The 12,738-nt window shown below is 40.5% G+C and overlaps 1 protein-coding gene across 7 annotated transcripts in view; it reads right to left on the minus strand.

The window, feature by feature from the left end:
* SYTL5 (synaptotagmin like 5) overlaps positions 1-12,738 on the minus strand; it is a 142,679-nt gene that overhangs the window by 94,702 nt on the left and 35,239 nt on the right. For all 7 annotated transcript variants that reach the window (XM_044235506.1, XM_044235509.1, XM_044235511.1 and 4 more), the window contains exon 3: positions 3,467-3,676. In XM_044235506.1, coding sequence (XP_044091441.1) covers positions 3,467-3,676 — 210 coding nt within the window. The remainder of the gene's footprint in view (positions 1-3,466; positions 3,677-12,738) is intronic.

Below are 12,738 nucleotides of genomic sequence, written 5' to 3' on the forward strand. Positions count from 1 at the left end.
AAATCACAGCAAGAGAGCTTAATGAAATAGAGATAAGTAATATGCCTGATAGAGAATTTAAAGTAATGGTCATAAAGACAGTCACTGGATTTGAGAAGAGTGGAGGACCATAGTGAGATTCTTAACAAACAGATAGAAAACATAAAAAAAAAGAACCAATCAGAGATGAAGAATTTAATAAGTGAAGTTGAAAATACACTACAGGGAACAGTAAACTAGAGGAAGCAGAAGAATGGATTAGTGACTTGGTGGACAGAGTAGTAGAAAGCAATCAAGCTGAACAGGAAAGAGAAAAATAATAATAAAAAAGGAAAAACAGACTTAGGGAACTCAGTGACACCGTTAAGCATAATAACATTCACATTCCAGGGATCCCAGAAGGAGAAGAGACAGAAAAGGGGGCAGAAAATGTATTTGAGGAAATGAGGCTGAAAACTTCCTGAATCTAGAGAACAAAACAAAAATCCAGATCCAGGGGGCACAGAGAACTCACAACAAAATCAACCCAAGACATGTAGTAATTAAAATGGCACAAAGCAGTGATAAAGAGAGAATTTTAAAAGCAGCATGAGAAAAGAAAACTGTTACATACAAGGGAAATCCCATAAGGCTATTAGCTGACTTTTTTAACAGCAACATTATAGGCCAGAACAGAGTGACATGACATAGGCAAAATGCTGGAAGGAAAAAAACCTGCAGCCAACAACACTCTAAGCAACCAGGCTGTCTCATTCAGAATAGGAGAGATGAAGAGTTTCTGAGACAAACAAAATTTAAAAGAATTCCTGGCTACTAAACCAGCCCTACAAGAAATGTTAAAGGGGACCCCAAATGGAAAACAAGGACCATAAGCAGGAGTAAGAAAAGTAGGAAGCATAAAAGCAGTAAGATTAAGCATATCTATAAAAATCAGTCAAGGGAATCACAAAATAATACAAAGTTAGGTATGACAATACATACCTAAAACATTGTAGGAGGGGGGCAAAAAACGGGTTCAACCTTGAATGGCCATCAACTTAATATAATATAGATGGCTATATGCACAAGATGTTCTATGCAAACCTCATGGTAACCACAAATCAAACATCAGTAATACACATGCAAAAAATAAGGAGAAAGGAATCCAAGTACATCACAAAGAAAACCAGCAAACAGTGAGAGTACAGAGGGAAAAAAAGACACTAAGAATGACAAAAAGCACCACAAAACAGATAACAAAATGGCAAGAAGTACATACCTATCAACAATGACTTCAAATGTAAGTGGACTAAACACTCCAATCAAAAGATATAGAGGGACAGAACTGATAAAAAAAGGAAGACCGATCTATACGCTGCATACAAGAGACAGATTTCAGACCTAAAGACACAGGCAGATTGAAAGTGAAGGGATAGGAAAGCATTTATCATGCAAAAGAATGTGAAAAGAATGCCAAGGTAGCAATACTTTTATCAGGCAAAAGAGACTTTACAACAAAGACTGTTATAAGAGACAAAGAAAACTATATAATAATAAGGAGGACAATCCAATAATATCTAACAATTGTAAATACTTATGCTCCCACCATGGCATCACCCAAAATACATAAAACAGTTAATAACAAACATAAAGGAACGAATCAGTAGTAACACAATAATAGTAGGGAACTTCAACATTCTAGTCTCATCAATGGACAGATTATCCAAACAGAAAAATCAACAATGAACACAGTGGCTTTGAATGACACACTGGACAGATAGATTTAACAGACATATTCAGAAATTCCATTCTAAATCAGCAGAATCCATACTCTTTTCATGTGCACATGGAACATTCTCCAGAAGAGACTACATATTAGGCCAAAGAACAAGTCACAACAAATTCAAAAAGACTGAAGTCATACCATGTATCTTTACTGACCACAACAATATGCAACTAGAAATCAACCACAGGAAAAAACCTGGACAGACCACAAATACATGGAGGTTAAATGACAAGCTACTAAACCACGAATGGGTCAATCAAGAAATCCAAGAGGAAATAAAAAGTATATGGAGACAAATGAAAATGAAAACACAATGGTCTAAAACGTTTGGAAAGCAGCAAAAGCTGTTCGATGAGGGAAGTTTATAGCAATATAGGCCTACCTCATGAAGCAAGAAAACTCTCCAATGAACAACCTAACCTTACAACTAAAGGAGCTAGAAAAGAACAAATAAAACCCCAAACCAGCAGAAGGAAGGAAATAACAAAGATTAGAGTAGAAATAAATGAAATAGGAGCTTAAGAAAAAAAACAATGGAACAGATCAGTGAAACCAGGAGCTGGTTATTTGAAAAAAATCAATAAATATGATAAACCTCTAGCCAGAATCGTTGAGAAAAGGTGAGAGAGAGAGAGAGAGAGAGAGGTCAAATAAAGTCAGAAATGACAGAGCAATAACAACAAACATGACAGAAATACAAAAAGATTATAAGAGGATATTATGAAAAATTAAATGCCAACGAACTGGACAATCTTGAAGAAATGGATAAATTCGTAGAAACATGTAACTTCCCAAAACTAAATCAGGAAGAAATAAAATATTTGAACAGATTATCAGCAATTGTAATTGAATGAGTAATCGAAAGACTTCCAATAAGCAAGAGTTCAGGACCAGATGCCTTCACAGATGATTATAGAGAGTGACTACCTAGTCTTCCCAAAGTACTACAAAAATAGTAGAAGAAGGAAAACTTCCAAATTCATCCTATGAGGCCAGCTTAACCCTGACACCAAAACAAGATAAAGATACTAAAAGAAAGAGAGAGAACGCTACAGGCCAATATATTCGATGAGCAAAGATGCCAAAATCCTCAACAAAACACTAGCAAGCTGAATCCAACAATTTATTAAAGAAATCACTCACCATAATCAACTGGAATTAATTCCTGGGATGCAAGAGTGGTTCAATATTCACAAATCAATCAATATGATATATCACATAGATAAGAGAAAGGACAAAACCATATGATCATTTCAATAGAGGCAGAAAAAGCTTTGCCCCCCCCCCAGCTGCTAGGGAGAGTAGGCTGGTAATTTCACACTCATCTTGCGAGTGACCCCAGACATCTAAGGATGGCCTTGGGGAGTTGTCTGTGGCTCCGAGAAGACATGTAAAGTTCAGGTGGGGCTAGAAGTGAAGAAAGCTTTTGGGTGGATTTCACATGTAGAAAGAGACCTCATTCTGTGAAGCCTCCAATTATAAAACTAAAAATTTTTTAAATTAAAAATACCATTCTCTGTCTCTATTTTGCTCGTGTATGCTTGCTCACGCTCACCCCTACTCCCCCAGAATTCTACGAAGGCATTGCTAACCCTGGGTGGGGCTAGATTTTCATTCTACTCTCTATCCCTGAATTTTAAACATGCTTTTCCTTCTTTCTTTCCCCACACCAAACCCTTCACTCCTCAAATCTGGCTTTCCACACACAGGCAAGAAACTCACGCGACTTTGGCACAGACGGTGCACTTCCAGCTGCCATCGAGGCCCGGGACCCGACATTCGCTGCACACTCTCAGGGAACAGGCCCGGCATGGATCTCCTCGGTCAAATATTAAGCCCAGGTTTCTCTGGCAGTGAACACAGACTCTGTTCGTTTGTTGCTGAGTCTTCCCACTTCTACGTTTTGCTTCTAAGAGTTCATTTTTCAGCTTCCTAGTAGAAGAGAGGGGGAAAAAAATCACTTAAAAAACAAACAAACAGGAGTGGAGCTCTCTTCATTGAAGGGGTATTTTCATTTGGGAGAAGACTTGAAAGAATCAAGTAGTCAGAGCCAGTCACTTTCAGAAAACACAGTTTCGGGGCGCCTGGGTGGCTCAGTGGGTTAAGCCGCTGCCTTCGGCTCAGGTCATGATCTCAGGGTCCTGGGATCGAGTCCCGCATTGGGCTCTTTGCTCAGCAGGAAGCCTGCTTCCCTCTCTCTCTCTCTCTCTGCCTGCCTCTCTCTCCGTCTACTTGTGATCTCTCTCTGTCAAATAAATAAAATCTTAAAAAAAAAAAGAAAACACAGTTTCTCTCTCTTGAATCAGCAATCCTTTGATACCAGTAGTTGAAAAACATAGTGCTTGTGTCTTGCATTTGAATTTTAACATCCTCCACTAGTGCTATGATTTTGCTCTTAGTACTTATGGCCACTCTATGCGAACTTCTCCAGTAGACTGTCAACAACATAACACTAGAACACCACTGACCTGGCAGCTCGCACAACAGACAGGATGCAAGAGTCTGAAATCAAATTTGGCAACACCGATAACCTCTCTTCAGTGATCCAACAGAGTTTTCTACAAGGGCAGGTCCCACCATTTCCGATCTCAATACCTGTGCTTTCGCATTTGAGGCTTTCTAACAACTCCCACCGACTTCTGGTTTGGCTGTCAGATATGTCTAGGTTTGGTCTAGGTGCCGTCATGAATTAGCTGTGCAGCTGGAGGCAACAATTCACCCACTATGCCTTGGTCTCTTGATTTCTTAAAATGGGGGTAATAAGGTTCTTACATAATTGTTTTGAAGATTCAACAGGGTGTGTAGTGCATAAACAATGAATCTTGAAACACTGAAAAAAAATAAAATTTAATTTAAAAAAAAGATTCAACAAAATGATAGATATAAAGATACCAGCATGGTGCCCTGCAATTACAAAGTGAATGCTAGTTCCATGTCTTCTTTTACTACCTGACATGCAATTTGTTTAGATACACACATGAGAATTGAGCTATTTAAAGGGATGCAACAAAGCAATTAAGGAATTTTATGGGAATGCAGAATCTCAAGCCCCACCTCAGACAAAATCTCCAGGTGGTCAGAGTTTGAGAAGCAAAGCTTTGGAACATTTGAGCTCAAATTTGGGTATACTCTGGAATCACCTGGGAAGATTTTAAAAATAGTGATTCTCGAGTCTCATCCTTCTCTCTGCCAGACTCTGATGGCATTTTTTTTAAAGTGGTACTATTTATTCTAATATACTGCCAAATTTGGAAGATAGTACTCTAAAAGATAGGTTCATCTCCACTTTAAAGTTTCAGAGACATGTTGTTCCTTTATGCTATCCGTCTCCAGTCCCTTCTTCTTCTTTTTTTTTTAAAGGTTTATTTGGGAGAGAGATATCGTGCACATGAGCAGGGGGTGGGGCAGAGAGAGGGAGAGAGAGACAATCTCCAGCAGACTCCCTGCTGAGTGTAGAGTCTGAGGGCAGTGGGGCTTGATCTTAGGACTCTGAGAGATCATAACCTGAGCCAAAACCAAGAGTCGGAGACTTAATCAGCTGGGTCACCCAGATGCCCCTTCAGTCTCTTCTTGAACACAATATTTCTATGTTCCTGAAAAAACAAACATCCCAGAATCAGTGTACACATCTACCATTTCCTTTTACATTTGTGATACTGCACTTCGTTATATCAGACTAGACTAGCATGTCCCCAAAAGCAGGAATGATGACTTTAGTTTCTTGAATATACTGTTTATGACCCAACTCCTTAAATGTTATAGACTATTTACTACCTCTTTGGGGTCTTCAAAATAACTTGTGAAGTATTATGACATCTTTCAAGTTCAAGATTGTGAGTAGTGTACATAAAACCAGAAACTAGGTCGTTTCATTCCTAGCCTTATGAGAGATTTCTAAATGTGAAGGTTTCTAAAACCTTTAACTGTCTCCTCCATTTATCCAATGACCATTTCCTGAGTGTATATTGTGTGTCAGGCCTTCTGGCATTTGGAGACAAGAATGAGTCAAAACAGGTATTTGCTAAGAAATTCCCATGATCCTCATGTTAGTCAAGAAGGGGACAAACCACGGAAGATGATGTATGGGATACAACAGGCAGATACAGATTGCTCTTAAGAACTCATTCTTATCTACCAGAACACAAGCAAGAACCCACAACAAGTTTTCCTCATTCCTGGTTTAGAGCTTACAAAGGGTCTTTGTGTCCTTTTTTTCATGAACGACTGGCTTATGAAATTGAATGTAAGAAAAGCTCCACACAATTTACTTTTGAAACCTGTAGAAGCTACAGGCTTTCAAATAACAGAATGAGTTCTCATTTGAAAACCACAATTGTATTATCTGGAGAATGACAAGAGATGTTTGAACACCTCGGGGCAAAAGAGACATAAAACATTGCTTATTCGAAATCTACAACAATGCATTCAACATTGTCAAAGAAACCAGGTAATTAAAATGGGTGGAACAAAGATAGCACTCATGAGGGGCACCTGGGTGGCTCAGTGGGTTAAAGCCTCTGCCTTCGGTAGAGGTCGTGATCCCGAGGTCCTGGGATCGAGCCCCGCATTAGGCTCTCTGCTCAGCGGGGAGCCTGCTTCCCTTCCTGCCTCCCTGCCTACTTGTGATCTCTGTCTGTCAAATAAGTAAATAAAATCTTTATTTAAAAAAAAAAGATACCACTCATGAATAGCAGTCCTACTTGAATAAACTCCTGGGCTAAAGGGTAATAAGTGGAGAAAACAGGTATTCCAGGACATTCCAGAGCCAAACTCTCTTCTGGAAAACAATTCCATGAGCAGGTATCCAAATCACTTAGCAGGTCCTTAGACTGGGTGAGATCACTTGGAGAAATTATGGTTATACACTGAAACATTTTCTTTTTCTTAAGATTTTATTTATTTGAGAGAGATAGAGCGCACACACAAGTTGAGGGGGACAGAGGGAGGAGAGGGAGATCCAGACACCCCCCCCCAACCATTGAGCAGGGAGGCTCACACAGGGCTCCATCCCAGGACCCTGGGATCATGACTTGAAACACAGGCAGATACTTAAACAGCTGAGGCACCCAGGCATCTCCCAAAGTGAAACATTTTCATTGCATCTTTCTTTGTGCTCTACTGACAAGACTCTATTCAGCAATCAGGTTTCACCTAGTTCAGTTCTTGCGTCGGAAAAGACCTGGGGCCCCATGTAAATCAGGCCACAAGGAAACAAGAATTTCAAGGTCCCAACACACTAGTTGGGACATCGTTAAGGCAATTGGTGCTGATGGTTGCACATATTCTGGGAGCCATCTCTGAGACTGTGGGAGAGGCTGGGTAGAATCCCAGAGGCTGGCAAAATACTAAATGGCCTGCTTTTTCAGATCGCTCTTAGAAACTGACCTAGTTTAATCGTGCCTGGGATGATGTGTGTGAAATGGACATAGCCATTTTCAGACACTCAAGAGGAAAAAGGTTGAAAAGGGAGGGCAACTAGAACTAGGAAAGAAAGTATGCAAGTGGAGAATTGGTATCAAGGAGAAAGGAAACATAGGGAACCTGGAGAGAGGAATAGGACAGGAGCTGTCTTTTCCTTCTGCTTTACTAACCCTCTGCTTACTAACAAAGCAGGGTAGGCCTTACTTGGACTTGGTTCCTGCCTTGACCGACCCAGTCTGAGAAACGTATCTGAGGAAGGTGACTCTCTGGGCTTCAAGCATGATATCTATTCATCTCCCGCACCTACACAGGCTAGAAATGCTTCTGGTTCCAAGCAACAAGCTTAAAAATCAACTTCATTTTTTTTGGTCCCATAACAAGATATCCAGAATCAAGTAGTTGTTCTTGTATTAGGTCAGTTACAAATCAGGTTACTAAGAGACTCAGGATCCTTTCATCCTGAAGGTTCCCTATCTTCAAGTTGTGGCTTATCATTCTTATGCAAAACGGCCAGCCAGCTCCCAGACAGCATCTGTGTTTAAGACTGGAGGAAGGGGCAAGCTGTGTCAGTGATACCTCTTTTTTTTTAAATTAAATTTATTTATTTTCAGCATAACAGTATTCATTATTTTTTCACCACACCCAGTGCTCCATGCAATCCGTGCCCTCTCTAATACCTGTCTCTTAACAAGAACATGAAAATTGACATGGCATTCCCCTGACCCCATCAGACTTCTCCTCAGGTTCTGCTGATCAGACACCGCTAGCTGCAAGGGAGGCTAGGGAAGGGGAAGGAGGAAGATGGCATAGCCCTGCCCTCTGGACCTGATTCCTGTGACTAGCACTGGTCCCTGAAATGTGGGATGGGATTCCGGGTAAAATGTTTAAGAGCAAGTGCTTGCTTTACCACATTCCGTCTACTTTTCATGGAAGATGGCAAAGTCCCAAATACTGTCTACTCTGTGAGCCTGAGTCCTGGTCTGAGGAGGCTGTGAAAGAGAGTCCTCAGCCATTTTGTGATGGACAGGGAGCACAAATGAGAAATAAACCTCCACGTTTTTTTTTCAATGTTTTCTTTTCTTTTCTAAGATTTTATTTATTTATTTGACAGAGATAGAGAGATCACAAGTAGGCAGAGAGGCAGGCAGAGGGGGAAGCAGGCCCCCTGCTGAGCAGAGAGCCCGACGCGGGGCTCTATCCCAGGACCCTGAGATCATGACTTGAGCCGAGGGCAGAAAATTAACCCACTGAGCCACCCAGGCACTCCAAACCTTCATGGTTTTAAGTCGCAAAGATTTTAGGGCTGCTCCTGTAGCATCACTGAGCACCGCCTCATGGGTAAGTCCAGCCTCGTCCTGCATCTGGCTGGTTCTTCATCTGACTTCCGTATGTCATTTTGTTTTAGTTTTACTGCTGCTTCCCCAGAGAGGTTTTCTCTGACCACCAAATCTACGGCAGATACCCGTCTTACTCTCATTCACAGAACCATGTTGGTTTTTCCCCCCCCCTTCTGGCACTTACTGTAATTTTTTTTACTTACTATAATTTTTCATTGTACATTTTTTTTGGCTGCTTTTGCTGGTTTAGTGTTTGTCTTGCCAATTCCTCTGTAATCTCTGTGAGGGCAAGACTGTATCTGGTGTGTTTAGCTATGCACATTACAGCACGTAACCTAGGGCCCAGAACTTAACAGACACCATTTGGTTGAATGAATAAAAGAATGCAGAAGCAGATGTTAGTAAGCATCAGAAGGAAGAGGAAGAGGGAGGGAAGGAAGGAGGGGAAAAAAAAGCAATAAAGAGTGAAAGGAAGGAAGGAAAACTCAAAATAAAGATAATGTTTCCTTTTATATCTTCCTCCAAGGGTGTTTATAGGAGTCAGAGGCAATAAAGTGTGGTAGGGTGTTCTGTAAAGTACAAAGGTTTTACAACATGAAGCCATCATTATTAAAAGGAAATTTGAGAAGAGAAAAATGTACAATGTTGGGTCTGTTGAGAATAAAGTCAAATTAAAATTGGCTAAAACTGAGATCAGACACACTCTGAAAAAGAAATCCAAGCCTGAGAAAACTACAGAATGTTCTCAATTACTCGTTAAGGACTTCCAGAACTTTCTCTATCTTCCTTAACCTCATTCCTATACTGTTGTTAAGAAAGCAAAACCATTGTGATTCTTGCCGATATCAACAATCTAACCAATTACTCTGGTTGTTCTTGTCTGGAGAGAAGCAAAGAATACGGGAGATGGATGGAAAAGGGTAGTATAGGTAAATATGGCCCCAAATCAACTGTTAAAAACTGATGAAAAATAAAAATAAGAGCCCGGTGATGGGTATTAAGGAGGGCACATACTGCATGGAGCACTGGGTGTTATACAATGAATCATGGAACACTACAGCAAAAACTAATGCTGTACTATATGGTGACTAACAACACACACACACAAAAGTTGAAGACATTTAATACCAGCTAACACCAATTCTTTATGTGAGATGAATTCAGGATGCTCTTGCGTTTTGCAACATCGGTTTATTCCTTAGATTTCCTTGTTGCTACACAGATGTGCTGATATTAACATGCAAATTGATGACCCATACCTAACTGAAATCTTAAAGACTGAAGAGATGAACGATGTTAGCTGTACTCATATGATACAATCTTTTCACTGCTACATCCTGGTGACACACTGAATTCATTTTTTCCCATCCCGTCATCAAAACTGTCCAATGCATTACAAAGACTGCCTGCTTTATCATTGCATAGACATACTCCTTTCAAATTGGGAATTGCTTTCATTAAAATTCCTGTCACATTTGTGTGGCATTCTTTTTCTTTTGTTACCCTGTCTAGACTCAATTGTACTGCACATTACTTTGCGCCAAAGAAGATAGGAATTTTGGAATGGAAGCAATTAGCTGCTGGGAAGAGGAAGCTATAAATAACAATTCATAAAGCATCTTTGATTCCTTGATGCCTTCAACAATCCCTCATCTCATCTAGCAGAGCACATCAAGGCCCAAGAGAGGTAACAAACAAGCATGGACTGTATCATGGCCCAGAGCATAGGGCTCTGAAGGCAGACCGCCTGGGTTCAAATCCTGACCTTGTTGTTTTTTATCTCTGAGACTTTAAGAAAATTACTTAGCCTCTCAGTGTCTCAAAATACTCCTGTAGAAAAGAATCATAATAGCTGCAATCTTGTAAGGTTGTTGTGTGCATTAAAGAAGATTGTGAACGTAAAGTGCTAAGCCCACTTGACGTGTCGTGAGTATGACATAGGCAGTTCTGGTAGGTGTCTCTCCATAGCTGTTCACCTCTTCTTTTTTCTTCTTTTCTTAAAGATTTTACTTATTTATTCAACAGACAGAGATCACAAGTAGGCAGAGAGGCAGGCAGAGAGAGAGGGGAAACAGGCTCCCTGCTAAACAGGGAGTCTGATATGGGGCTTGATCCCAGGACCCTGGGATCATGACCTGAGCCGAAGACAGAGGCTTAACCCACTGAGCCACCCAGGAGCCCCGTTCTCCTCTTCTGTATTAGCGGCATATCTAGCTATACTCGTGCCCACTCAGAATGAAGACTACATTTCCCAGTATCCCTTGCAGTTCAGTTTTGTCATGAGACTAAATATTAGTGGATAGTATGTGATCAGAAATGATATAGGAAATCTCTAGGTCAAGACCCTAATGGGAAAGGGCTATCCCTTTCCCTTGAACCCTTCTTTCCTCCCAGAGGCTGGGATGGGAACAGAGGAGTGAGCCATCTTGGTTTATGAGCTAAGCAGTCAAGGCAGGGAAACAAAAAAAGTCAAGGTGCCCAGACCCGTTTTATAATGGAGTCACAAGAATAGTATCATGAAGCTACCAAATAACCCAGGCTTTTCTAGAAAGAGCAATATATTTCCATCTTACTTAAGCTGTTATTATAACATGTCTCTGTCACCCACTGCCAAAACTATTTTCCAACAAATATAATAATAACTCAGTAAATATTAGATCTTCTCAGTACTGTCCACTTACAAAACTGTTGCTATTGGGTTCTGCTTCAGCTTCTGCTGCAAGGCCTGCAAGCTATTCCTTCTCTAGAACTAGAGCCTGATATCCCTTTAAGAGAGCAAAACCACAGTGACTGATCAGAAATATTGTCAAACCAGAAACAGTGAGACAAAAATTACTGAAATAGTATATGTAATATACATAAAATAGGCAAAATAATGTCACCGCAGCCTGATGCCAAGGACTGCAGAGCTCCTGGCATTCCCATCTTCCATTTGCATCCAGAGGCAATGCCATTAGTGCTAGACTGGGGCTAGCTCATAATAACTTAAGGAAAAATCCAGGGGCGATCAAATCTCCTTTCTGTACTGATTTAAAAAAAAACATTTTTTTTTTCATTTTGATTGTCACTTCCGTGTGCAGAACCTATTTTTAAAACCTAAACAGCGGAACACAGCCAAGATAACCATAGACACTCCGTTTTAACATCATGTCATTAAGCACTGGCAGCATCCTATGAGAAAGACATTATGATTTCCATTTTAGAATAAGAAAATGAAATCTCAGGTAGGAAACTTGCTGTGGGCCGCAGGGTATGTAAGTGTCACCATCAGGATTCAGGTCCGTCATTTTAGATTTCAAGATCTATACTCTTCCCCCCAGATTCCTCTTTTTCATTTATTTATTTATTTATTTATTTTAAAGATTTTATTTATCTATTTGTCAGAGAGAGAGGGAGAGAGAGCGAGCACAGGCAGACAGAGAGGCAGGCAGAGGCAGAGGGAGAAGCAGGCTCCCTGCTGAGCAAGGAGCCCTATGTGGGACTCGATCCCAGGACGCTGGGATCATGACCTGAGCCGAAGGCAGCTGCCCAACCAACTGAGCCACTTGATTCTTATTCTGTTAACATCTTTTTGCTCAGAAAGGACACTGAATGTAACAACTGCTATTTCTTTCCTAGTTGTGCAAAGTGTGCTAAAAAGCACACTCAGAGTTAAACCTCAGTAAACATGAAGGGTTGCTTCTGTCTGACCTCTCCCACCAAAAGCCATCTGTCCAAGTAGCCTCTTATCACAAAGTCAAACATTCCCCAGCGGAGCTGTTCTTCAACAAACACCCCTCTGGTCCTCATAAACTTTATCTAGCTTTTGATTAGCTTTCAAATCAAGGACCATTAAAAAGAATCAAGACCATCTGAGAAATGGGGACAAGTTCAGTCTAGATAGAAAACCGCTTCAGAGAAAGTAATGAACAGGATTGAAACGATACTTGTCTAGACAAAGAAATCTTGGGAAATGTGCCAATTTAATGAGTTTAGAAAATTGTCACAATGATTGAGGGCGTTGTGGAACCTTCATGTCTGCAGATGACGCCAAGCACTTCCTGGTAATAAAACACTCAGCTCACAGGAATACACCAGGAGATCTCACAAAGCCATGTAAACGGACAAACAACCGTTTATTAGCTATAGTCTGAAAATCAGAGCAGAAATGGATCTCATATTTAATGACCAAACCAAGTCTGGGGATACCTTGGGATAACTATTAATAATGATTATCTTAATTTCCTGGCCCCATGA

The sequence above is a fragment of the Neovison vison genome, chromosome X (genome assembly GCF_020171115.1).
Source record: "Neovison vison isolate M4711 chromosome X, ASM_NN_V1, whole genome shotgun sequence".
Taxonomy (NCBI): Eukaryota; Metazoa; Chordata; class Mammalia; order Carnivora; family Mustelidae; genus Neogale; species Neogale vison.